Below are 22,969 nucleotides of genomic sequence, written 5' to 3'. Positions count from 1 at the left end.
GGCGGGGAAGAGAGTATCCGGGGACAGCTGGAAGAGTTCAGAGGAGCCGGAGGACGTCCTCGCAGCGCAACCTTTCCCCCAGTTCCCCGCCACGCCCCCTTCACCAAGGCCTTTTCCCCTCCAGCCCCAGGTCCCGCCTCTCTCCTTAGGCTCAGCTTCCCATTGGCCTCCTCCCTCCGGCCCTCTGATTGGTTCTCTATCGGGGCGGGGAAATAAGACCGGGAGGGTTGACTGGCTGGCCGCGAGGCGCGCAGGCGCAGAGAGAAACGAGGGCGGTGTCGGACGGAGGGGCCGCGGGTGCCGGCTGACCCAGCAGTGGCTGCGGCGGGAAGATGGCGGAGCTGCGCGCGCTCGTGGGTGTCAAGAGGGTCATCGACTTCGCGGTGAAGGTGACCGGTACCCCTTCTCCCACCTCCCTGAGCCCCGCGGCCTTGCGCTTCCGGGGTCGCGAGCGCACACTGTGTGGGAATCTTCTCACAGCCTCTGATCTCTGCCGCTCTTCCCCAGCGTCAAAGTCACACCTGGGGGCAAAGATCAGGGGCTGCGGAGTTCTGACATCCACCCCTTTCAAGTCACGGACCATTTCCTTTTCCTCGCTCTGGACTCACTTTCCAAATAACTGTGCAAAGCGAGTTACTTTATTTCTTACTGTAGGAGCCACAGTCGCTTTTTAACACACGGAGAAACTGAGGCACAAAGAGGTCATTCAGCTAGAAGGTGCAGAGCCGAGAATCCTGCCCAGGCCCTCCGATTCCGCACTCGGACTCGTGTATCGCGCACGAGCCGAGCTTTCACCCAATAGGCTCCATTCCCTGCTCGATTACAGTACACCAAATGTACTATGACCCCATCAGGCAGGGCGCCATGGGACACAGGAACATTCACCCTCATAGCCACAGGGTGAGAGAGGAAGCTCTAGCTAGGAAAGGAGGGAGAAGTGTGTGTGTTAGAGAGGAAAGTTCAAAGGGCCAACCTGACTGACCTGGGGGAGTGACTCACTTAAGCGGGTTGGGGTGGGCAGCATCCCTAAGGACCAGGCTTGTCCCCAGAGGGAAGCTGGTATGGGCAGAGATGAATCAGACATGGCCCCTCAGTCCACTTTCTCTCAATGCTTGATCTAAAATGGTGACCATCAGGTCATACCTGCTGACCATCAGACTGGGAGCTCACCTGTGTCCCCAAGCATTGTCTGGCACAGGGCCTGGTATCCCAGAGGCCTTAGGGTGGGTGCAACTGGGCCATTGATAGTGCCCCTGCCAGCTTGGGGAGTGGCATGGGAGGGTATTTATCAGAACAGCTGACATTAAGTGAGTACTTACCATGTGCCCAGAGGCATTCTGAGCCCTTCTCAGAGATGCACCCATTCAGTCCTAACCCCTTTCTGTATCCTCTGTTACTAATCCCAGGGGACAGACAAGAAACTAGTCCTGTGGAGGTTTTGTTACTTGCCAGATCACCCAGCTAGTAGTGGCAGAGTTAGGATGGAAACCCAGGCAGGTCCTGCTCCACACTCTGCTGTGCCTGTCTCTACTCAGCAGCCACTTGGCCTGATGACACCTCGGGCAGCACAGGAAAGGGTGTTGCCCCCAGCCTGTTTTCAGACATGCTGTCTTGAGGTCCTGGAACCTGACTTCTGATTTCCTCCTACCTCTGCCTGTTCCTCAGTGCCCCTCATTTGGACTCCTGTGGACCCCTGAGCCTCATTGCCCTGCCCCAGCCTTGGTCTCCCTGGCCTGAGCTATTGGGATCAGCTCCGTCTCCCTCACCGTGTTTGACTCAGCTCTGGTCCCAGCACAGAGACTGGCACAGGGGTACCTGTGATGTGTTTGGTGAGAGAATAGACAGCAAAGTGTGAATGCAGAATTGTATCAGTTCTCTTCCTTTCCTAAGGGTCAGTGCCACTTCCCCTCCCTATCCTGTCTGGATGGGTGTGATTATGGCCCTTTTGGAAACAAACAAATGATTCAGACACTGCTAGCCACCTCATCATTGGGCCAGACCAATCCCCAAGCCCATTCCTACCCCTTGCCTCCCACAGCCCATCTTCTCAGCCCTGTGTCCCCTGCCCCATTGTCTCCTTTCCATCCTCATGGCTCCCACTGTGCAGGCCTCATCTTATCTGGCTGCAGCATCAGCCTCCCCCTTTCCCCCAATTTGGTCTTTCCCTTCCAGCCCATCTTCTCCCAGTCTTAGGGGACTTTCTGCATCCAGGACTAACCTTGCTTATGGCCCTTCTGTGGCTCCCTAGTACCTTCAGGATAAATTCTTGGCTGTTCAGCTGGCATTCAAGACCTTCAGGGCCTGGTTCAGCTATCTCTGTCCCCTCTGGACCCTCCCTCACCACTTCTGCTTCCACAACTCCAGTCTGTTCCTCCTCTCCTGATAGACCAGGCTACTTCTTCACTGGGGCCTTTGCCAATGCTCTGCCTTCTCCCTTGGTGCCCTTCCCGCTCCACCTGCCACCCTCCACCTTCACCTTCCTATCCCTCTCCTGTCCTGCTCCATTTCTTTCTTTCTTTCTTTTGGTACCAGGGGCACTCACCCACTGAGCCACATCCCCAGGCTTTTTTTTTTTTATGTTAATAATTTGATGCTAAGTTGCTTAGGGCCTCGCTGAGTTGCTGAGGCTGGTTTTGAACTTGCAATCCTGCTGCCTCAGCCTCCCAAGTCTGTTCTGCTTCATTCTGATCCATTAATAATATCAAAAGTTTGTCAACCTCCAGGAAGCCTCCCATCCTACCCTAGGCTACCTTTGTGGGTCCTTGGGCACTCCTGTAGTCCCCTGGGCATGGTCACTGGCTTTCCTCATGCTGGACTATGATCCTCCGTTTGCCCTCCTCCCCAGACTGGCAGCTACCCATGGGGACGACAGGTCTAACTAACCCATCTGTTTCCTGCATCGCTCAGTTACCTCAGCTCCTTCAAGTCTTTACTCAAAGATCAATTTCTCTGTGTGGTCTTCCCTGATCCCCTCAGAATTACAGCCCCCTCTTTGCTGTACCCACCCCCATACTCTTTATATTTATTACTTTAGCATTTTGTCCACTCTGGAACTTGGAGTTTGGTGTATTTGCTGTGGCACAGTCTTGGCAGGTGTACTACTCAAATGCTTCAGAGACTTGACTCCCAGATCAGCTTCTTGGTCCACTTCCTGCTGCGTACCCTTGAGGAAGTTACTTACCACTATGGACCTCATTTCCCCCTCTGTACAATGGGGATAATGGTAGTACCTGTTTGATTGGTCATAGTGAAGATGGAGTACGCTCTTAGAACAGCACCTGACACAGTTCGTGTTGACTGGCACGCAGTGGCTACTGTCACTACTGGTAGTGTATTTACACTTATTCAAAATATAACCCATGTTCTGCTCAGCGTGTGTGTGTATGTAGGCTATTAATAGCCAATTGGCAACCATTGATCCCCAGCCCTGGCCACAAAGCCAATGGAGTTTAACCCTCAAGGCCTCTTTTAGGGGCCCAGGAGTGGTGAAGCTGGGGCAATTTTATATTCATAATTTGGGCTTCATTTTATATTTATTGACTGTGGTACTGGGGATTGAATCCAGTAGCTCTACTACTGAGCTACATCTACAGCCCATTCTTTTTTTTGAGACAGGGTATTGCTAAGTTGCCCAGGCTAGCCTCAAACTTGCAATCCTCCTGCCTCAGCCTCCTGAGTCACTCTGAGGCCTCAAACAATGCTACGCAGGTGCACTACCACTGAGCTACATTCCCATCTGGGACTCATTTTCTTAGAGGATCCAAAAGGATAGGAACTTGAGGCCCAGAGAGCCTGTTTCCAACTTGGGCCCACCAGCCCACCCTCTCCCACTTCCTGGTGAGATTGCACCTTGGCTTCCTACTTCCCTCCACTCCCCACACTGTGCCTTCTGCCTCCTCCTCCGCCAGGGCACACAGGCCCCCTCCTCAGGATCTTCTCCATCTGCCCCAACTCCCTTGTCGGTCCAAAGCCCCAACTGTAGCAGGGCTTGCTAGCGATGGTCCCCACATGGCCTTGCTGTGCTGCTTGCTCTGTGTCCCAGGTCATGCCCTTTCCTACCATGCTTGACAGCAGAGGCTAGAAGACAGAACCAAATGAGTCCTTGCACTGTGTCCAGGCTCGGGAGGAGCCATGGAACCACACAGTCTAAACCCCTGTCACATGTGGTGGCACAAACCTGAAGGCTGACTCTCTAAGGTCAACTCAACCTCTTTTTCCCCACCCTGTTCCAAGACAACCTTGGGGTCAGACCCCTAGTCCTGCCACCTCCTTGCCACGTGACCTTGGGCAAGACACTTTGCCTCTGTACCTTAGTTTCCCTGCTCTAAAATGAGTCTGGTAATGGCAGTGACCAACCTCCCAGGAGGGCAGGACAGGGACATGAGTTAATGCATGTGGACACTTGGGGCATTGCCTACAAGGAATGTGGTCATGGCTGTTTTTGTTGAAGATCAGTACATTGGCCCCCTTAAGAGAAGGCCTAGAAAAATACTGCTGAATCTTCTGCCTCGGGTTCTCAAACACCTTTACTTAAAACAACACAAGGCCTCAACTCTTCCGTCTTTCCACAGAGCTCCAGGGCCTGTCAGTTCCACCTTCAAAATCCTCTCCAATCCATCCACCTCTCCATCTCCACTGTCACGGAGGTCATAGCCACTGTCTTCTCTTAAGCCGGTGCCTAACAGCTGCTCAACTGTCTCTTGTCACCTTTCAGTTTCCTCTAAGAATTCAGAATGACCTTGTGAAAACTCCAGTTGATCCGGCCGCCCCTTTGCCCTGCCCTGTGGTCTATGGGACCAAGGCCCAGCTCCTCGCCTGCCTCCCAGGCCTGCCTGATTGTATTTGTCGCCTGTGGCTGCGGTGGCAGATGGGACCACAAGCTATTCCCTTACAGTCCTGGAGGCCCCAAGTCCAAAACCAGTTTCCTGGGTTAAAATCAAGGTGTCCACAGAGCTGCATTCCTCTGGAGGATCCAGCAGAGCCCATTCCTCACCTTTTCCAGCTTTTGGAGACCACCTCCTGCCTTGGTGGGAGGCCCTTCCTCCATCTGCAAAGCCAGCAGTGGGGCATTTTCTGGCCTTTCTCTGACTCAGACACTCACTCAGCACCCTCTTTCACTTCCAAGGACCCTTGTGATCACATCTGGGTCCACCCAAGTAATCCAGGCTAACATCCCATCTCAAAGCCCTGAATTTGGTCCTATCCATAAAGAGCCTTTTGCCATATAAAATCTCATTCACAGGTTCCAGGACATGGACAACTTTGGAAGATCATTACTGTACCTGTCACAATGATCCAGCCCCTGCTGGCCTCTCTAGCCTGATGGTGTTCTGCTTCCCATTTGGCCACACTAGTCTCCTTTGACTTTACAAATCCTCCCTGCACCTTCCTACCTCAGGGCCTTGACACCTGCTCCTGCCACTCCTGGATCCCTTGTCCCTTGCACTCCACCGAGTCAGCCTTATTCATCTTTCAGATCACAGCCCAAGTACCTCTGCTCCAGTGTGGCCTTCCCTAGGTCAGTCCCATCACCCTCTCTTACCTCCCTGGACGTGGCAATGTCAGGAGATACAACGGGCCCGGGTACACGTGACAGACCCCTGCTGACTGACCGCGTGACCCTCAGCCAGATGCTTCAACTTGGAGCCTCAGTTTCCTCATCTGCACAGGGGATGATGACAGCTCCCCCCGCTCTGGGCTGTGGCCAGGATGCGGGTGTTAGGGTATGCGCAGCTGCTGAGAGGAGGGCTCCTGTGCTGCACGGTGGCCAGTAATGTCTGACTGCACGCAAGAGGACCAGCTGGCCGGGACATGGCCCCGAGGAGCCCAGCCCAAACCCTGGACTGAGGAGGACTGCTTACTTTCAAGTAGAGCCTGTGCAGATGTGACGTAGTCACAGATCTTGATTTCCTGGGGTGTCCAGGGGGCCCAAATGTCATCTCGAGAGTCCTTGTGCTAGAGCGGCTGAGGGATGACTGACTCACAGAGAAGGCCGCCTGCAGACAGGAGATGAAGTGAGGTGGCGCAGGGACCTGGAAGGGCAGGGAGCAGGTTCTCCCTGGGGCCTCCAGAGCGCCGTGCCCTCCCTGCCTCCGCCTTGATCTCAGGCTGGTCTTGGACTTCTGGCCTGCAGAACTGGGAGCTCCCAGTTCACACTGCAGCCCTGCTCCCTGTCCTGGTGCACAGCAGTGACCCAGAGTGCCATGCAGGCAGCACGTGGCCCCGCTCAGTGCGGATGAGCCATGTGGGGAGAGGGGCGAGCGGGCCTCTCTGGCCACTGGCCTCGCCTTCAGTGCTGGTGTTCTCTAGATGGGGTGGAGACTACACGTGTGTGATAAAATGTAGAAGAGTGGGACGTGTCGTAGGGGTGTGCGTGGCAAGGGTGAGTGATGTCTGCAGAACGTGGCACTGGGGTGTTTGCGTGCAGCATGCGGGTGGGCCTTTCTGACCTCGGGGTGTCGAGGATGCAGCTCTCCCTGTGGGCAAAAGCAAACAAAGCGTGAGAAACACTCTGCCAGGCCCGAGGACCAGAGGCACAGTAGTGATGATCATGTGGGGTGTCCCCGGTGCTCAGGAAGGTCTGAATGAGGGACGGTCACCTGTCCTCACCTGCAAATTCTAACCCTGCCTTGGAGCTGTGTGTGCCTCCTGTACAAGGAGCCCCTGCCCCTTCCTGGGCACTGTTGTCCCCATCTAGCCCATGAGAGGGTTGGTGCCCAGGTCCTAGCCTGCTTCCGTAACCTTGCCCTTCCCTCCTGCGGGGCAGATTCGGGTGAAGCCCGACAAGTCGGGCGTGGTCACCGACGGTGTGAAACACTCCATGAACCCCTTCTGCGAGATCGCAGTGGAGGAAGCTGTGCGGCTCAAGGAGAAGAAGCTGGTGAAGGAGGTGATCGCTGTCAGCTGTGGCCCCTCACAGTGCCAGGTGTGCAGGGTCGTTGGGAGGGGCCTGGACCCCTGTGTCTGAGGGAGGAGGGTCTTGGGTCCAGGTTCCTAGGTTCTACTTGTGACACTAGTCTCTCTGTCCCTGGCAGGAGACCATCCGCACAGCTCTGGCCATGGGAGCAGATCGAGGCATCCACGTGGAGGTGCCAGCTGCGGAGGCGGAGCGCTTGGGTCCCCTGCAGGTGGCCCGGGTCCTGGCCAAGCTGGCTGAGAAGGAGAAGGTGAATCTGGTGCTGCTGGGTAAGCAGGTCAGTGTGACCAGCTCTTCCCCAGTCCCCAGACTCAGGATGGGGGTGGGAGATGAGTCTGCTGGTGGCCCGGGAGTTCACACATTCTGGGTGGAGCAGCTTGGCACTGGGCCATCTCCCTGACAGAGCTGGAGCAGAGGAGGGCAGGTCACTCTGGGTGTCCTGCAGATCCCTCGGAGCCCTCTAGAGTGAGGCAGAAGCTCCAGACACGGAGGTTTGGGCACCGGAGTGAGAACGAGGCCAAGGAGGAGTAAGGCGAGGCCAGTGGGAGTGAGGGAGGGACAGGGAGGGGTGGCGCCCACTCTGGCGTGGTAAGGGGGGGAACCCCAGAAGATTCCGTGACCGTGAAGGGAGAATGACAGCCAGGGACATCTGGGGGACACACAGATACAGCCTCAGGAGAAGGGCCCAGGCTTGACACAGCCTTGGGCCTTTTGTAGGGGCACTGGGGAGCTGTGGGGGCCTGTGAGCAGCAGGGAGTGGGACCAGCTTGATGCAGAAAGACCCGAGGAGTGTGCTGGGGGCCCACGCTCAGCTGAGGCCCGAGAGCATTCAGCTCATCCATTCCCTCAGGGTCCCAGGGACATGGCTTTCCTTCTGGTAGCTTCCTCATCTACCCCTTTGACACACACCTGGTGGCCTTACCCCGGGGAGGTGGGGAGCAGAGCTGGAGAGCAAGGGCAGCGGGGAGTAGGAAAGAGGGCTGGGGTGTGGCTGCTGAGAAGGAAGGTCAGAGGCTGAGGTGAAGCTGGGCACAGAGGCGACAAGGCACGGAGGCTGGAGATGGAGCTGGGCTCCCGGAGGGGAGGGACGGGGTAGCCCTGGGAAGAAGAGGAGGCAGACAGGTCCTGCCAGCCCTGTGGAAATCCATGGAGAACAGACAGCTGACCCACAAAGAGAGGAGGCAGAGTGCAAATGAGGCAGAGGCCATCTGAGAAGCTCTGCCCAGGTTCCAGGTCCGTTCCCGGGCACGTGTTGGCAATCTGCTCTGTTGAAGCCTGTGCGTTTTCTGTGGATCTCACTCAGTTCCTGGGGCCAGGGCCTCGAGTTAGGGAGATGCTGGATGAACTGGTCAAGGTGCTTTGATCCAGGCAGCTGAATCGCACCTCCGACCAGCCTTAGCCAAATAGCCAGTCTCTTAGCTTGTGTAACTCACGTCGGTGCAGCTTGATCCAGGGTCACCTATTAGTGCTCGGCTCTGTTCCTCTGCCTCTGCTTCCGTCTGCGTCTCCAGCTCACATCCCACTAAGTGACCCCAGCAGAAAGAAGAGAGCCTCTTCCCCAAGTGCTCCAGAGAGTTCCCTGGGCTGACTCCTCACTGGCCCAGCTTGAGACATGTGCCCGTGCCCGAACCAGTCACAGGGGCCGGGGATAGATGGCTCTCCTTGGCCCAGATCTTGCCTGTCCAACTTCCCGTGGTGGCTGGCTCGGGGCCAGGCTCCTAGAGGCTCTGTGAGTATCTGTGCAGAGGGCAAGGTTTTAGCACCGAATGCTGGGTGATGCCCGTGTTCCTGGATAAGTGCGTGTTTACCTCTGGACCCACGTGAGGGGACTGTTCTAGACCAGGAGCCAGCACACCATGGCCCACAACATAGCCTGTTTATTTTATGAATACAGTTTTGTTGGAATACCCACACACATTCATTTACATATTACCTGTCCCTGCTTGTGCGATGCACAGGCAGAGTTGAGTGGTTGTGACAGAGACTGTAAGATTCACAAAGCCTAAAATGTTTACAAATATAGGAAAAGTTTGCTGACCCCTGTTCTAGACAGAGGCCCGAATGGGCATGAGAGGCTCCGCTGATCGTCAGTCTTCTCTCTCTCTTCACTAGGCCATCGATGATGACTGTAACCAGACAGGGCAAATGACAGCTGGACTTCTGGACTGGCCACAGGTGAGACTGGGTTGGGGAGCACAGCTGAGGGCCTCATCCCTCAAGCTCAGCTTGCCTCAGGACCTTTGCCCTTGCCATTCCCTCCTCCTCGGACACTGTCTGCTCAGATAGCTGCATGGCTTCCTCACTCCCCGCCTTTGGGTCTCTGCTGTCCATACTACATGAAATACTCAGTTCCCCTCGTCCCTGTCTCTAGTTCCCATCTGTGGCAGTACCATACAAGTGAAAACGGCAAAGTACTTCTAACTTTCTCACAGCCACATTAAAAATGTAAAAAGAAACAGACAAGCCAGGCACAGTGGCGGACACCTGTAACCCAGCAGCTCAGAAGCTGGGGCAGGAGGACAGCAAGTTCCAGCCCAGCCTGGGCAACTGAGTGAGACCCTGTCTCAAAATAAAAAATAAAAAGGACTGGGAGTGTGGGATATAGCTCAGGGGTAAATTATCTCTGGTTCAATTTCCAGGATCAATAACAGAAAAGAAACACATGACATATTCTGATGTTTTATATAACCCCATCGTATGTATAATACTATCATTTCTACACATAACCAATGTAAGAATACTGAGATATTTTACATTCTTTTTTGTTCCAAATCTTCAAAATCCAGGGTGTATCTTACATTTGCACCACATTTCAATCCAGGTGCTAAATGTTCATCAGAAATACTTAATTTGAATTCCTAGCACGCAGTGGAAAAAGTAGGTCCACATGCCCACATGTTCCAAGAAGACTGAGGTTTCCCAGTAGCTGCGCGAGGCCTCAGGGCCTTCACGCAGCTCTGCTGAGACCTTGCGCTCACAGTGACCTGCACACGTCTAAAGCGTACAGTTTGACAGGTTTTGACACTGGATGCACACCTCTCCACACTCGTGATAATGAATCAAATGTCAGTTTTTAAATTAAAATTAATTAAATGAAATCCGAAGTTCCATTCCTCAGCTATACTAGCTGCATTTCTCAGGTTCTGTAGCCCCTGTGGCCAGTGTGACCAGATGGAACAGCACAGGTCTTGACCATCCCCCTGTGAGCAGCCCCTGAAGCCTCCTCCTCCCTGGTCACTGGCCATCCTCCTTGCTGAAGTACATGCTCCCAAGGCCAGGGGCCATTGGTGTATTCACAGTGTGTCCCCAGAGCCTGCCCCACAGGGGCACTGGAGAGGCTGCTTCTGTGACACCCAGACTGTCACCTGAAGATGGATCCAGTGCGTGAGTGAAGGAGAGAGCAGGCTGACTGAGCAGAGGTGTGCGGGTCTGTCAGCCAGCAGGGGAGGAAAGGTGGATTCAGGACTGAGGGACAAAATGGCCACCGCCGAGGATAGGGTCCCAGAGGGCCATTTAAGGTCCAGAGTGAGCTCACTGTGTTCTGCTTGGGGCCTGGTGGAGGGATCTCATGGAGCCCCTGGGGCACTGGTTGCCCGTTTCTGGATTTGGGGTGACAGGCTTGTTATTCATCTGAGGCATGATGGCTTAACACACGAGAACTACCTGGAACACAGCTCAGCACGTGGTACATACTCACTGTCGTTAAGGTCGGGAGACCTAGGGGCAGGTCCAGGGGAAGCAGACGCCCTCCCTGGACTTTTGAGGCCCCTTCTGTGGCTCCCTCCCTGGTTGCGCCCTGTGGGTCAGTGTGGGTCACTGTCTTCTTCCCTGACTGCTTGGCAGCACCGTGGCGCACCCTGCTGACGACCGCACTCCTCCCGGCTTAGACTAAGCTTGCCTGCTCTCCCACACCCTCCCTTCCCAGGGCACGTTTGCCTCCCAAGTGACTCTAGAGGGGGACAAGTTGAAAGTGGAGCGGGAGATTGACGGAGGCCTGGAAACCATACGCCTGAAGCTGCCGGCTGTGGTGACCGCTGACCTGAGACTCAACGAGCCCCGCTACGCCACACTGCCCAACATCATGGTGAGCACTTGGCCAGCGGGTCACTGAGGGCCTGGGAATGGTGCCTCTGTCATGGTCGGATGGAAGAGGGAAGGACCCCAGGGACCACTCACCCAGAGGAAGGGATCACCTGGTCATCATGGCTAAGAGTGGGTTCTCTTGTTATCTCTGCTAGTGGTGAGGTGGCCACTGGGCTGTTCTGGGTTGCATTGTTGTCCCCACCAATAGAAAGATTCACTCGGCAACAGAAAAGGTCCTCCTTGTCGTTCCAGCCAGTGGAAAATGTTCACTGGGCTATCTTGGCCAAAGAAAGAGGATCCTTGCAGTCATCTTGGTTCACTAGGGAAGTTATCATGTAGGCCATCTTGGCTAACAAGGAGGGCTCATGGGGTCTCTTAGCCAGCAGGACAAGTTCCCTGTGTCATCTCAGCCGATAGAGAAAGCTCAGGGCATCATCTCAGCCAATAGGAAGGGTTCCACCCGTCATCCCACCTAAAGTCCATTGAACCATTATTGCCAAAAGGACGGGTATCGTGGGTGCCTTATGGCTGTGCAGGGCTCCCCAGGGTGGCTCATGGAGAGTGCTGCAGGAGTCGAGCCTCCCAGGAACTGCCACCCAGACGAGGCCCAGGAGAGGGTGTGTGTGCCGACCTGCAGGGCGCGGAGGTCCAGTCACTAGGAACGGGTCTGCAGCTGGAGCTGCCCTGGGCCAGGCTGGGGGAGGCGGAGCGAGGACTGCGGCAGCCCCTGAGCCAAAGTTCCCATGTGCAGAAAGCCAAGAAGAAGAAGATCGAAGTGATCAAGGCCGGGGACCTGGGTGTGGACCTGACTTCCAAGATTTCTGTGGTCAGCGTGGAGGACCCACCTCAGCGCACGGCCGGTGTCAAGGTGGAGACCACTGAGGACCTGGTGGCCAAGCTGAGGGAGGTGGGGCGGATTTGAGCCCTCTCACTGAAAATCAGCAATAAAACCATGACCTCTTAATGCCTGTCTCTTACCTCATTCCCTGGAGCCTGCTCTCTGATGCATTCAACAAACATTTACTTAAAGCTCCTGTGTCCCCGGCCCTGTGCTGAGCGATTCAGGAGGCCAGGTGAGTCATGTACAGTCCCTGCCCTTGAGATGCCTTGGTCCTGAAGAGACACACTGGCAAAGGCAGCTGTAATACAGGGTGACGGGTGCTGGATGCAGAGACACCTAGCTGGGACACTCGGCCTGCCTGTGGGGTCAGAGAGGCTTCCCAGGGAAATAACATCCAAGCTGAGTGTTGAAGGAATTTATCAGCAAGGTCCGTGAGGACTCTGATCTGCAGAGTGCTCACTGGGCCTCCTGGTCCCAGACCCCTGTGGAGACTTGGGACACAAAAAGGATTGATAATGGAGGCTCTGGCTCTGCCAGCAAAAGCTCATTCAGGGATAAAGAGCCCAGGGCTTACAGTCAGGTTTATTGCTTTCAAATCCTCACTCTCACCTTTACCTGCTCCGAAGCCTTGGGTGAATTACTTCCTGTCTGAGCTTCAGTTTCCTCACCTAGCGGGCCCAAAGATGTGGTAACAGCATGGGGTCTTGGTTGAGGGTTTGGGTTCTGGATCCCAAGACCTGGGTTCAAATCCCTGCTAGGACCAGTGTCTGGCTCCAGGGGGACCGGAGGGAGGCACCACTCCCTGAGACGGGGTTTCTTCTTTCGTTGGATAGAATTACTAATACCTTGTTCTGTTTCCCCCGCCCCCCGCCCCTACCACACATAACAAACCCCGAAACTTGGTGGCTCAAAACAGACAGTTCATTCTGCTTACGAATCTGAAGTTTGGACAGACTCAGCAGCTCTCAACTCCATGCAGCATCAGCCAGGGTGGCTCAAATGGGACCAGGCCGGCTGGGACTCCTGACCCAAGATGACTGTTGCCTGGGCCTCAGCCAAGGCTGTGACCAAGGGCCTCGTCCATGGGGCCCTTGCAGCATGGCGCCTGGGTTCCAAGAGGGAGCATTCTGTGTGGTACAGGAAGTGGAACTAGCCAGGCTCTAGAAGCAGGAAGTGGCCCCAGTTCACTTTCTCTGCACCTTCTTTTCTTTCTTTTCTCTTGGTAGTGGGTATTGTAGCTCAGGGGGCTTTGCCACTGAGCTACATCCCCAGCCCTTTTTATTTTATTTTGGGACAGGGTTTCACTAAGTTGCTGAGGCTGGCCTTGAACTTAAACACCTCTTTCCTCAGGCTCCTGAGTCACTGGGATTACAGATGTGGGCCGCCACGCCAGGTTCTCTGACTTCTCTTGATCTAGCAATGACAGAGCCTACTCAGATCCAAGGGGGAAGGATCATAGACCTCACTTCTTAATGGCAGGAGGGTCAAATTTGCACCACTTTAAGCTACAAAGCATACATCATGGAGTTTAAAGAAAAAAAAAAACCTTAGGTAGCACTTCTAAAACCACACCTGACACAGAAAATGCTCAACAAGTATTATTGTCATGATTATTATCAGCATGGCAAGGATTATGCCAGGTCTCAGAGGACTGGGAGCTGAACCCAGTATGGGGTGGTAGGAAAGCTTTGGGAAGTAATGAGCCTTCTGACCAGCCTGGGCCCAAGTCCAGCTTCTTTCTCGGGCTGTGCAACCTCTTGCAGGTCCCTTGTCCTCTCTGAGCCATAGTTTCCTGGTCTGTAAAGTGAGGATAAAGACTCCAAGCTCAGTGGGCATTTAGTAGGGTTCAGCTCAATATGCATGGGAAGAATTCAGCATGGTTCCTGGCACAACATAAATGGTAATTATTATCATGGTAATTCTTAATAAGGTAGGACCTGAAGGACAAGTCGTGGTTTGCCAGATTGAAGGGGTGTGGGGAGTGAGTGATAGCATTCCAGGTAGAGGAAATAACACAGGCGAAGACTGGGAGGTGAGGAGTGGCATGGGCCTGGTGGCAGCTTCAGAGTGGGTGCTGGACTGGGGAGGAGTGGCTGGGTCTGCCGAGGAGCTTGGACATCTCCAGAGGGCACCGGGGAGCCAGGCAGGGCTGAAAGCAGGGGAGAGCAGCGTCAGTTCTGGGTGCAGAAAGACCCTCAGGTGGACTGGAGGGGACAGTTAGAAAGGACAGGACTTCCTGCACTGGGACCTGGGCAGTGAGATTCAAGATGGAACCATCCTGGAGGTGGAGAACCAGGGAAGATGCTGCGTAGAGGCAGGTGCGGGACTTGTGAGGCCTGGAGGATGCAGAAATCCACTCTGTGGGTCTCTGGAGAGGCGGGCAGCAACCAGAGACTTGAGAGGAACAGGGAGCAGAGGCCAGAGGCTGGGGAGGAGGAAGCCAGCCCAGGGGAGGCCATCAGAGGTGAGGCTCTCCAGCAGGTCACCTCTTTCCTCTGGAAGCCTTCCTGGATTTGCCCCATGTTTGCTACCTCCTTTCCAGCTGGGACTTGGTTCTCTCCCCCTTCCCCTGGGGCTAGGGCATGCAGGGGTCAGGCTGGGTCCCCACAGGCATGGCCAGCCTATAGGGACAAGTAGGGTGGGGTGGGTGGCTCAGCCACCAGTTCGGCCTGAGGGACCCTGGCACCTCCTGCTGGGTCTGGTTCCCTTCCCCGCCCAGGAAGTAAGCTACCAGTCCTGTTGGACTTGTCCAACCCGGGAGGGACTGATGCAGGCCCTGGGTCTCCCTCCACTGTCCTCTTGGGGGTGCGGCCAGCACCATGGACACCCTGCAAGCTCTGCCGCTCTTCCTCCTCCTGGGTAAGTTCCTGTCTTGACCCCCTCCCCACCAGGCCCCTTCCTAGCAGCCTCTCCCAATGCCCATGCTTCCTACCCTCCTTTGCAGTCTCTCAGGTAAGGATCCTTGCCCTCGGAGCCACTTCTGGACTTCAGCAAACCAACTTTACCTCTGCCTCCTCCTTGGACTCAGCTGGCTCCTCCCATGGACTTGGTTCGAAAGTTCCCCCTATCAAACCCCCCAGCCAGAACTCTCCAGATCAGTCTCTGGGTTCACAAGCCTCTGCTGAAATTCCAGATTCCAACTGGTTTCCTGAGGCCCTAAATTCAAATGATGTGTCTGGATCCATTTGGTCAAATGTTTCCACTGAGGGTCAACATTTGAGCCCCCATCCCATCTTCTCTGAGATTCCTGGTTCAGAAGTGTTTCCTGATAGGTTGGATTCCCCAGTTCCTGCCAAAGGTCCTGTGCCTTCCTTCTCTGATAGGACCACAGCTTCAAACATTGCTGCTCAAATTCCTGATACCCAAGTGCCTGTTGAGGCCCCAGATTCAAAACTCCCCACTGAGAATCTGGACCTTGAATTCTCTGCCCAGAGCTCCCAATCCCAAGTTCCTTCAGAGACCTACTCTGCAGCAAATTTCCCCCAGCAGGTTGGGGGGCCTCTTGCTGTGCTGGTGGGGACTACCATCCGACTCCCCCTGGCTCCAGCTCCCAGCCCTGGGCCCCCTGCCCCTCTGGTGGTTTGGCGAAGAAGCTCCAAGGTGCTGGCAGCTGGGGGCTTGGGGCCAGGGGCTCCTCTGATCAGCCTGGACCCTGCACACAGAGACCGCCTGAGATTCGACCAGGCCAGAGGTGGGCTGGAACTTGTCTCTGCCCAGTTGGATGATGCTGGGGTCTACACCGCTGAGGTCATCAGGGGTGGGGTCTCCCGGCAGATTCAGGAGTTCACGGTCAGTGTGTATGGTAAGTGGGCCCTGGAGTCATGAGCACAGACTGCTCTGAGACATTTGGTACACCATTACTGTTCCAACGATCTTACTCCCGAGAGGGACAGGGGCCAAGACAGAGGTGCTGAGGAAAGTTGGACCTGGATCAAATCTGGGACAGGGAGGACCTGGACCCCTGGATCTGAAGAAGGAGGACTGGGGCCTGGACTCCTGGCTCTGAGGGAGGAGGGACTGGGGACTGAACCCCTGTGTTGGAAGGAGGAGATAGCTGACCCAAAATCACGGGACAAGAAGAGGAAAGGGAAAGGATGGATACCCAGACTCCTGGGTCTAAGAGGAGGCAGTGGTGGGTGGCGAAGTTCTGAGTACAAGGGAGTGGGTGCTGGGGTCCTGGCTCCTGGACGGATCCTAAGGGCATTGTCTTTCTTCAGAGCCCATACCCAAGCTGTCTGTGCAGCCAGAGACCCCAGAGACGGAGGAGGGGGCGGCCGAGCTCAGGCTGCGCTGTGTGGGCTGGAAACCAGGCCATGGGCAGCTGAGCTGGACCAGGGACGGCCGCACCCTGAAGGCCACGGACCCTGAAGGAGCAGAGTCGTCCCGGATTCGCGCAAAGGGCGACCAGCTGCTCATCGCTCGCCCTGTGCGTAGCGACAACGCGCGGTACACCTGCCGTGTCCGCAGCCCCTTTGGCCACGCGGAGGCTGCGGCCAACGTCAGCGTCTCCTGTGAGTGGGGCTGCCCTGAGTCGGTCAGGAGAAAGTCTGGAACCCCTGGAGAGAACAGGGCTAGTGGGCTAGTCTCGGGAGTCCTGGAGGAGCCCGGGGGAGCCCAATCCCGACTCTCTCTTCCCCCAGACGGTCCGGATCCGCCGGTCATCACGGTCTCCTCGGATCGCGATGCCGCCCCGGACCTGTATGTCACCGCGGGCAGCAACGTGACCTTGCGCTGCACCGCCGCCTCGCGGCCGCCGGCCGACATCACGTGGAGCCTGGCGGACCCGGCCGAGGCCGCAGTGCCCGCGGGGCCGCGCCTCCTGCTGCCCGCCGTCGGGCCAGGCCACGCGGGCGCCTACGCCTGCCTCGCCGCGAACCCGCGCACCGGCCGCCGCCGCCGCTCGCTGCTCAACCTTACGGTGGCAGGTGAGAGAGGCTGGGGTGCCACAGCAGGGTGGGCGGGGTCTGCGAGGGGTAAAGACCCCGCGTGCATGGGGCGGGGCCCGCTGTGGGGGCGGGGGCGGAGATTGCCGGTGGAAGGGGCGGGGACGTCAAGGAGAAAGGGCGGAACCAGCAAGGCGAGACGGCGACCGCGGAATTAAATGGCAGAGTGGGATTAGAAAGGGAAGGGACCAAGTTGCCTGGGCCAGCAAGTGGGTCCAGCGAAGAGAGAAGTTACCAGGTAAAGGAGGTGGAGTCACACGACAAGGGGGCGGGGTCCACGCGAGAGGGCGGAGCTTCCTAAGAAAAGGTGAGGCTTCTCGCGGAGTAATCGAGGAGGGGTAACCTGGCCGAAGGAGGAGCTAGAAGGGAAAGGGCTGGGTTACCTTTGGAAGGACTCAGTGTGTGAAGTTGCAGTTTTAGGAAGGGGGCGGTCAGGGAGCTGCGCGCTTAGCGCAGCGGGGAATTACTGGGAACAGGGAGCGGAGTCAGCCAGAGAAAGGGACGGGATTAGCACCCATGAGGCGGACTAGGGGAAGAAGGGGTGGGGTCTGAGCGCGGAGAGGCGGGGCTAGAGACGAAGAGGAGACTGACTCCATCCTTGATCTCTGCTTCCTTGGCAGATCTGCCCCTGGGGTCCCCACAGTGCTCAGTAGAAGGAGGTCCCGGAGACCGTAGCCTCCGCTTCCGCTGCTCGTGGCCGGGCGGGGTCCCTGCAGCCTCCCTGCAGTTCCAAGGTCTCCCCCGCGGCGTGCACGCAGGACCCGAGCCCTCTGAGCTTCTGGCGGTGGTTCCCGCCCACCCCCGGCTCAGTGGAGTCCCCATCGTCTGCCTTGCTCACCACCTGGTGGCCTCGCGCACCTGCACTGTCACTCCGGGTGAGAGAGGCAGGGCTTTGATGTTTGCATAGGAGAAAGGGAACTTTCCTTTGATCCTTTGGGACTATGTAGCGGGAAGAATCTCCCTTTATTCCAGCAAAGGGCGGAACTTCACTTTCTTTGAAACTAAAGGAGCAACAAAGTTTTTCCTGTACCTCAGGGTGGGGAGGAGGCAGGGACAGGGTTTTTCCCCTAGTCCCAGAAACAGGGCAGTTCCCATATTTAGGAAGACCAATCTTTTACTTTTATTTTTTCAAAATTTTGAATAACTGAGCATAATAGGCTTCCCAGTACAGGGCCTGATCTATGGCATGTGTTAAGTGTTTGCTGAGGAAATCAGATATTGAATGAGGGAGTGAATGGGCAGCTTCGCCACAGTGCTGGATTCACCACTATTTGGTTTAACAAAGGACACAGGACTTATTATTCCAGTCCTGTCTTGACTCCCCTCACCCCCCACACCAGTACTGCGGATTGAACCCAGGGTACTCTATCGCTGAGCTATATCCCCAGCCCTTTTTATTTTTTTGTTTTGAGACAGATCTATCTAAGTTGCCCAGGTTGGTCTGGAACTCCAGAGTTGCTGGGATTACAGACAGGCCGCAGCACACCATGCAGGTCTTTACTCTTAACTGGGCTTCTGCTACCTACAGAGGCCCCTAGGGAGGTACTGCTACATCAGCTGGTGGAAGAGACACGGTCAGGGGAGGCAGAGGTGGCCCTGGAGGCCTCTGGCTGTCCCCCACCCTCACGAGCATCCTGGGCCAGGGAAGGAAGGCCCCTGGCTCCAGGAGGCGGGGGTCGCCTGCAACTCAGCCAAGATGGGCGAAGGCTTCTCATTAGCAACTTCAGCCTGAATTTGGACCTGGGAAATTACTCCGTGTTCTGCAGTGGAGCGCTGGGTACTGGGGTCGACCAGATTACCCTTATTGGTGAGCCCCGCCCATTCCAAGAATCTGCCAATTCAAGTCTCCCAGCTCCTTTCTCAGATCCAGGAGTATAGTCCTAAACCCTCCTCCCTCAGCCCTGGGGTGCAGGCCCCAGCCTTCCTCCCTCAGACCCAGGAGTCCAGCCCCAGCCCTCCTCCCTGAGGCCCAGGAGGTCAGTTCCCAGCCCTCTTCCCCCAGAAGCAGAAAGCTGGGTCCTTAGCTCCTTCCTCTTTCCAGATCCAGGAATGTAATTCTCCAGACCCTCCAGCCCTGGGATCTAGGAGTCCAGTCCCCTTTCCTTCTCCTCTCTAGATCCCAAGAATCCAGCCACCCCTTCCCCTCATCCCCAGGCCCCTCCATCTCCTCATGGAGGCTACAGAGAGCCCGGGATGCTGCAGTGCTGACTTGGGATGTGGAGCGCGGGGCCCTGATCAGCAGCTTTGTGATCCAGGCACAGACAGAGGGACCTGAACTGGGCAGAGCCACAACCTACGATGACTGGGTCTCCCTGCTCATCCTGGGGTCTCAGGAGCGCTCAGCTGTACTGCCCCTCCCTCCTTGGACCCCCAGGGCCTGGACCTTGCGCATCCTGCCCATGCTGGGGTCCCAGCCAGGGACTCCATCCCAAAGTCGCGTCTATCAGGCAGGTGAGTTGGGCACCTTCTCCTGGACTTCCTCTTAGAACTCTGACCAGCCATTCTCAGTCTGGGCAGTGGCTCCTCTTCCCCGTCCTAGGGCCGCCTAACAACATGCCATGACCTGGGTGGCTTGTAACAGCCGGCATTTATTCTCCCACAGCTCCCAGGGCCGGAAGTCTGAGATCGAGGTGTCACCAGAGCCACGATCCCTCTGACGCTCTGGTAGAATCCTTCCTTGCCTCTTTCTGGCTTCAGGTGGTGGTATCCATTCTTGGTGTCTCTTGGCTTGGAGCCATGTCTCTCCAATCTCTACCTCCAGCTTCCTGTGGCCTTCCCCTCCTCGTGTGTCTCTGTTCTCTTCCACCTGAACATTAATTATATTGGATAGGGTCCACCCTCATCTTGACTTGATTACATCTTCTTTGGGACCTCAGTACAAAACGAGGTCACATTCACAGGTACAGAGGGCTAAAATTTCAATACATCTTTTTCAGGTGATACAATTCAACTTCTAAGTATTGCTGTGTCTTGGAATTTAGCAGTTGGACCAGTATTTCTCCCCAGTGAGAGCCTGTCCACTCTTATGGCCTTCAATATCAATGCTCAGATGACTCCCAGATGTCACAGCCCAACCCTGACTTCTCTTTCAACTCCAGACCTTGAAAAGGCATCTCCCTACTTGACATCTTCCCTTTGGATGTCTAATTGGCATCTCAAATATCACAAGTCTAAACTAGACCTCTTGATGTTTCCACCCCCCAAACTGCATCCCCCAAACATGCAATCTCAGTGCTGGTGAATGGCACCACCCCATGCCCAATCCACCCCCTGACAATCCAATTAGGTCAGTTCTCCTTGCAAAGTGCCTTTCCAGTCCATTCTCTTCTTTCCACCTTCACTCTAATGCTTTGGTCAAGCATAGCACTCTCTCTTGCCTGGACAGCCACAGCTGAATATCTGGCTGTCTTTATACTCTCTCTTGTTCTCCTATAATCCGTTCTCCACAGAGAGGCCAACATGCAAATCAGATCATGATGTTGCTGTACTTACACCCACACCTTCCAGGAGTTCTGCAGGACTCTCCAGGATCTAATTTCATCTCGGCCTAGCTCCCTTCCATCCACCCTACCCTGTACTGAACACAGAAGGCTCTTCCGGACTCTGAACTTTTGCATTTTCTGTTCCCTCCTCCTAGAACCCCTCCCCAGGTTTAGCGTGACTAACTCTTAATTCTTCAGATCTCTGCTCAGCTGTTACTTCCTTAGTGACCTTAATTCATCACCCTTGCTAAACTTCATTTCCCCTCCCATTTTTTTATCATGTTTTTTTTTTCTTCTTAGTCCAGTCTGTGGCTGTTATTTGTTGCTCATTTATTTCTGTTCCCCTCCTAGAATTAATCCCCATGAAGACAGGTATCTTGGCCAGTGAATCCTCACCACATGGCCGAATTGCCAGGCACAGGGTAGTCAATCGTTCAGTCAACATTAAATGAATTGAGAGTGTTGGGGTCCCAAGTTCCTACCACCTGAGGGGCAGAGTGCAAGAGGGCTGGGTTCCGGAATCTTCACACGAAGGATGAGTCATTGGATTGGAAACTTTTCTCTCTTCCGTTTGTCTCTTCCAGGCCCCACCTTGGGCTCCGGCGCCATTGCTGGCATCGTCCTGGGCTCCCTATTAGGTTTGGCGCTGCTGGTTGCTCTCCTTCTTCTGTGCATCTGCTGCCTGAGGCGCTTTCAGGGTGAGTGAGGAACCTGCACAGGAGGCGTTCTAGGCCGAGGGAAGGTGACTAGAAAAAGGGAGACCTAATTGAACCAATCAGCGGCAGTCCTAGCATGTCCCACCTTCCTACCTCCATATCATTAAAAGTAAGGTCCCGCCTCTCACCCCAGCTCCATTGCTATTGGCTGGGTCAGCATGTTGGGGTAGCCAATCATGTGTTCCTATTTATCTGCCTCTTCTTTCAGCAAAGCCTCCAAAGAAAAAGAAGCATCCCCCAGCCTTGGCTCCTGTGGTCCTCTCTCCAGAAAAGAAGATGCAGAGTGTGACTCCAGCACAGAACCCACAGCCACTGCCCTTCAAAGTCCCTCTGAAGGACTCTAACCAAATGGGGGCATGCCAAGTGAGTACAGCTGCCCCCATTTCCTTCCAGAATGGGGGCGGAGCTTGTTTCATACTCAGGGAGATAACAGTTCCTCAGTTTCCCTCTCCAACTTTATTTGTTGGCTTACAAAGTTGACAAAACCTTGATTCTTTAAAAAAAAAAGTTGGACAGGACTTTCTGTCCAACTATTATGTATATTAAAAAGTGTGCATTCCAGTACCTTCTCTAAAGAAGAGGTAAATGAGACCTCCTTTTATTTTCCATAAAAATTGGGCAAGACGTCCATTTTTCTCCCTGAGGCAAATGGAATTTCCGTGTTTCCCATAAAATCTGGGTTACTGCAAGTTTTAACTCCTTCACGGGTGCTCAGATATTGGGCAGGAGGCACAGCTAGTTTTTGAAAAGTTTGGGTTAGGCTGGAAAAGCAAGGTGGGTGAGCCGTGTCATGCCCAGGGTACCTCCTAAGATCACCCCTACTTTGCTTCTCTTCCAGGCCACCAGCCCCAGTCCAGTCAACTGTCCAGGTGGGAAACCAAGGACCATTCGGGCAGCCACGCAGGTGTGATCAGAGTCAGTGTAACTCTCTGCACGGGATATTTGGGGGCAAGGCTCCTGTTTTGTCCCAGCAGCAAGTAGGGCCTGCTATGACTGAGGGCAGGACCCTGAAAGTGGACTCCCTGTCTCGTAGCAGAGAAGACTTAACCTGTATTTGTAAAACGAGGAACTGAACTCCTGGGAGGCCCTGCAGATCTGAAATGTGGTTTTCACATGCTCAGAGGCTCTGGTGCAGTCAGGCAGGGCGGGTGTGTCCCTCTGAGCTGGAGGGGAGCCTGGCCCGGTTCTCTGAGAAGGTCCCCTATCTACACTTTGCCAGGCCACACCCCTTCCAGCTCCCAGACTTCTTTATAAAATGGATCAGATCGTGCCCCCTCCTCTCTTTAGACCGTCCATGGCTACCTGCTGCCCTTTAGATTTTATCTGAGCTCCTCATCTGGACCTTCAAGGCCTTGTGGTTGGCCTGTGAGCCTTTGTCACCTCTTCCCAGGATTACCCCTGCTCCCAGCATCTCTCAGCCACATCTTTTCCCTCCAGGTCTTTGTTCCTAGAATTCACTGTCTGGGCACTTCTCTTTCCCCGTGTGGTTCATTTATCAACTCTCGGGCAGCCGCTACCATCGGACACCTTTCCCCTTACCTCCCCTTTGGTCATGGGTCAAGTCCCAAAGTCCCTGAACTTTCCCCTCCTCATACAAACATAATTACGCGTCGCTCAGATTCCACCTCTAAACTGAGAACCTCGTGGAGGCACAAACCACACGTTATCTCAGCACTTAGCACAGAGTCTGGCACACAGCAGGCCATCAATAAATTATTTATTGACTGATAGATGTTTTGGCACCAGCGAAGGGCTGGGCTTGCTGCTGCTGTCATCTACATGTCAGCAATCTCATGGAGAATTAGGGGTACACCAGTGGGGATTCTCTTGGCTGCAGGTAACAAGATAAATGGGGCAAGACATGCGAGGTAGTTGGCTCGCATGCAGGCCATGCATCCTGGAGCCGGGTACCCAGCAGAAAAGCACACTCCTCATGATCTACCCCACCTCTCGCTAGCCCGACTGGGCTGTGTGCCCATCTCTGAGCC

At 55.1% G+C, this 22,969-nt stretch overlaps 2 protein-coding genes across 3 annotated transcripts; both read left to right on the top strand.

The window, feature by feature from the left end:
* The first annotated feature begins 241 nt into the window (after nucleotides 1–241).
* Nucleotides 242–11,963, top strand: Etfb (electron transfer flavoprotein subunit beta). The gene is made up of 6 exons (XM_047529451.1): nucleotides 242–389; nucleotides 6,767–6,925; nucleotides 7,035–7,193; nucleotides 9,029–9,091; nucleotides 10,842–11,000; nucleotides 11,751–11,963. The coding sequence occupies exons 1-6, from the start codon at nucleotides 333–335 to the stop codon at nucleotides 11,919–11,921; spliced, it is 768 nt and encodes a 255-aa protein (XP_047385407.1). The 5' UTR covers nucleotides 242–332; the 3' UTR covers nucleotides 11,922–11,963.
* Nucleotides 11,964–13,898: 1,935 nt separating this feature from the next.
* On the top strand, nucleotides 13,899–22,455 carry Vsig10l (V-set and immunoglobulin domain containing 10 like). Of its 2 annotated transcripts, none has more exons than XM_047529428.1 (11): nucleotides 13,899–14,158; nucleotides 14,560–14,699; nucleotides 14,785–15,642; nucleotides 16,058–16,351; nucleotides 16,481–16,765; nucleotides 17,404–17,658; nucleotides 18,312–18,590; nucleotides 18,938–19,234; nucleotides 20,850–20,963; nucleotides 21,190–21,344; nucleotides 21,820–22,455. In XM_047529428.1, exons 2-11 carry the CDS (start codon nucleotides 14,660–14,662, stop codon nucleotides 21,889–21,891), a joined length of 2,649 nt encoding a protein of 882 aa, XP_047385384.1. In that variant the 5' UTR covers nucleotides 13,899–14,158; nucleotides 14,560–14,659; the 3' UTR covers nucleotides 21,892–22,455. The 2 variants fall into 2 exon arrangements, with proteins under 2 accessions (XP_047385384.1, XP_047385385.1); XM_047529429.1 differs by having other exon boundaries at nucleotides 13,899–14,304.
* The last annotated feature ends 514 nt before the right edge of the window (nucleotides 22,456–22,969 follow it).

This window comes from Sciurus carolinensis, chromosome 16 (genome assembly GCF_902686445.1).
Source record: "Sciurus carolinensis chromosome 16, mSciCar1.2, whole genome shotgun sequence".
Classification (NCBI taxonomy): Eukaryota; Metazoa; Chordata; class Mammalia; order Rodentia; family Sciuridae; genus Sciurus; species Sciurus carolinensis.
This window is presented reverse-complemented; position numbering and strand designations above follow the sequence as displayed.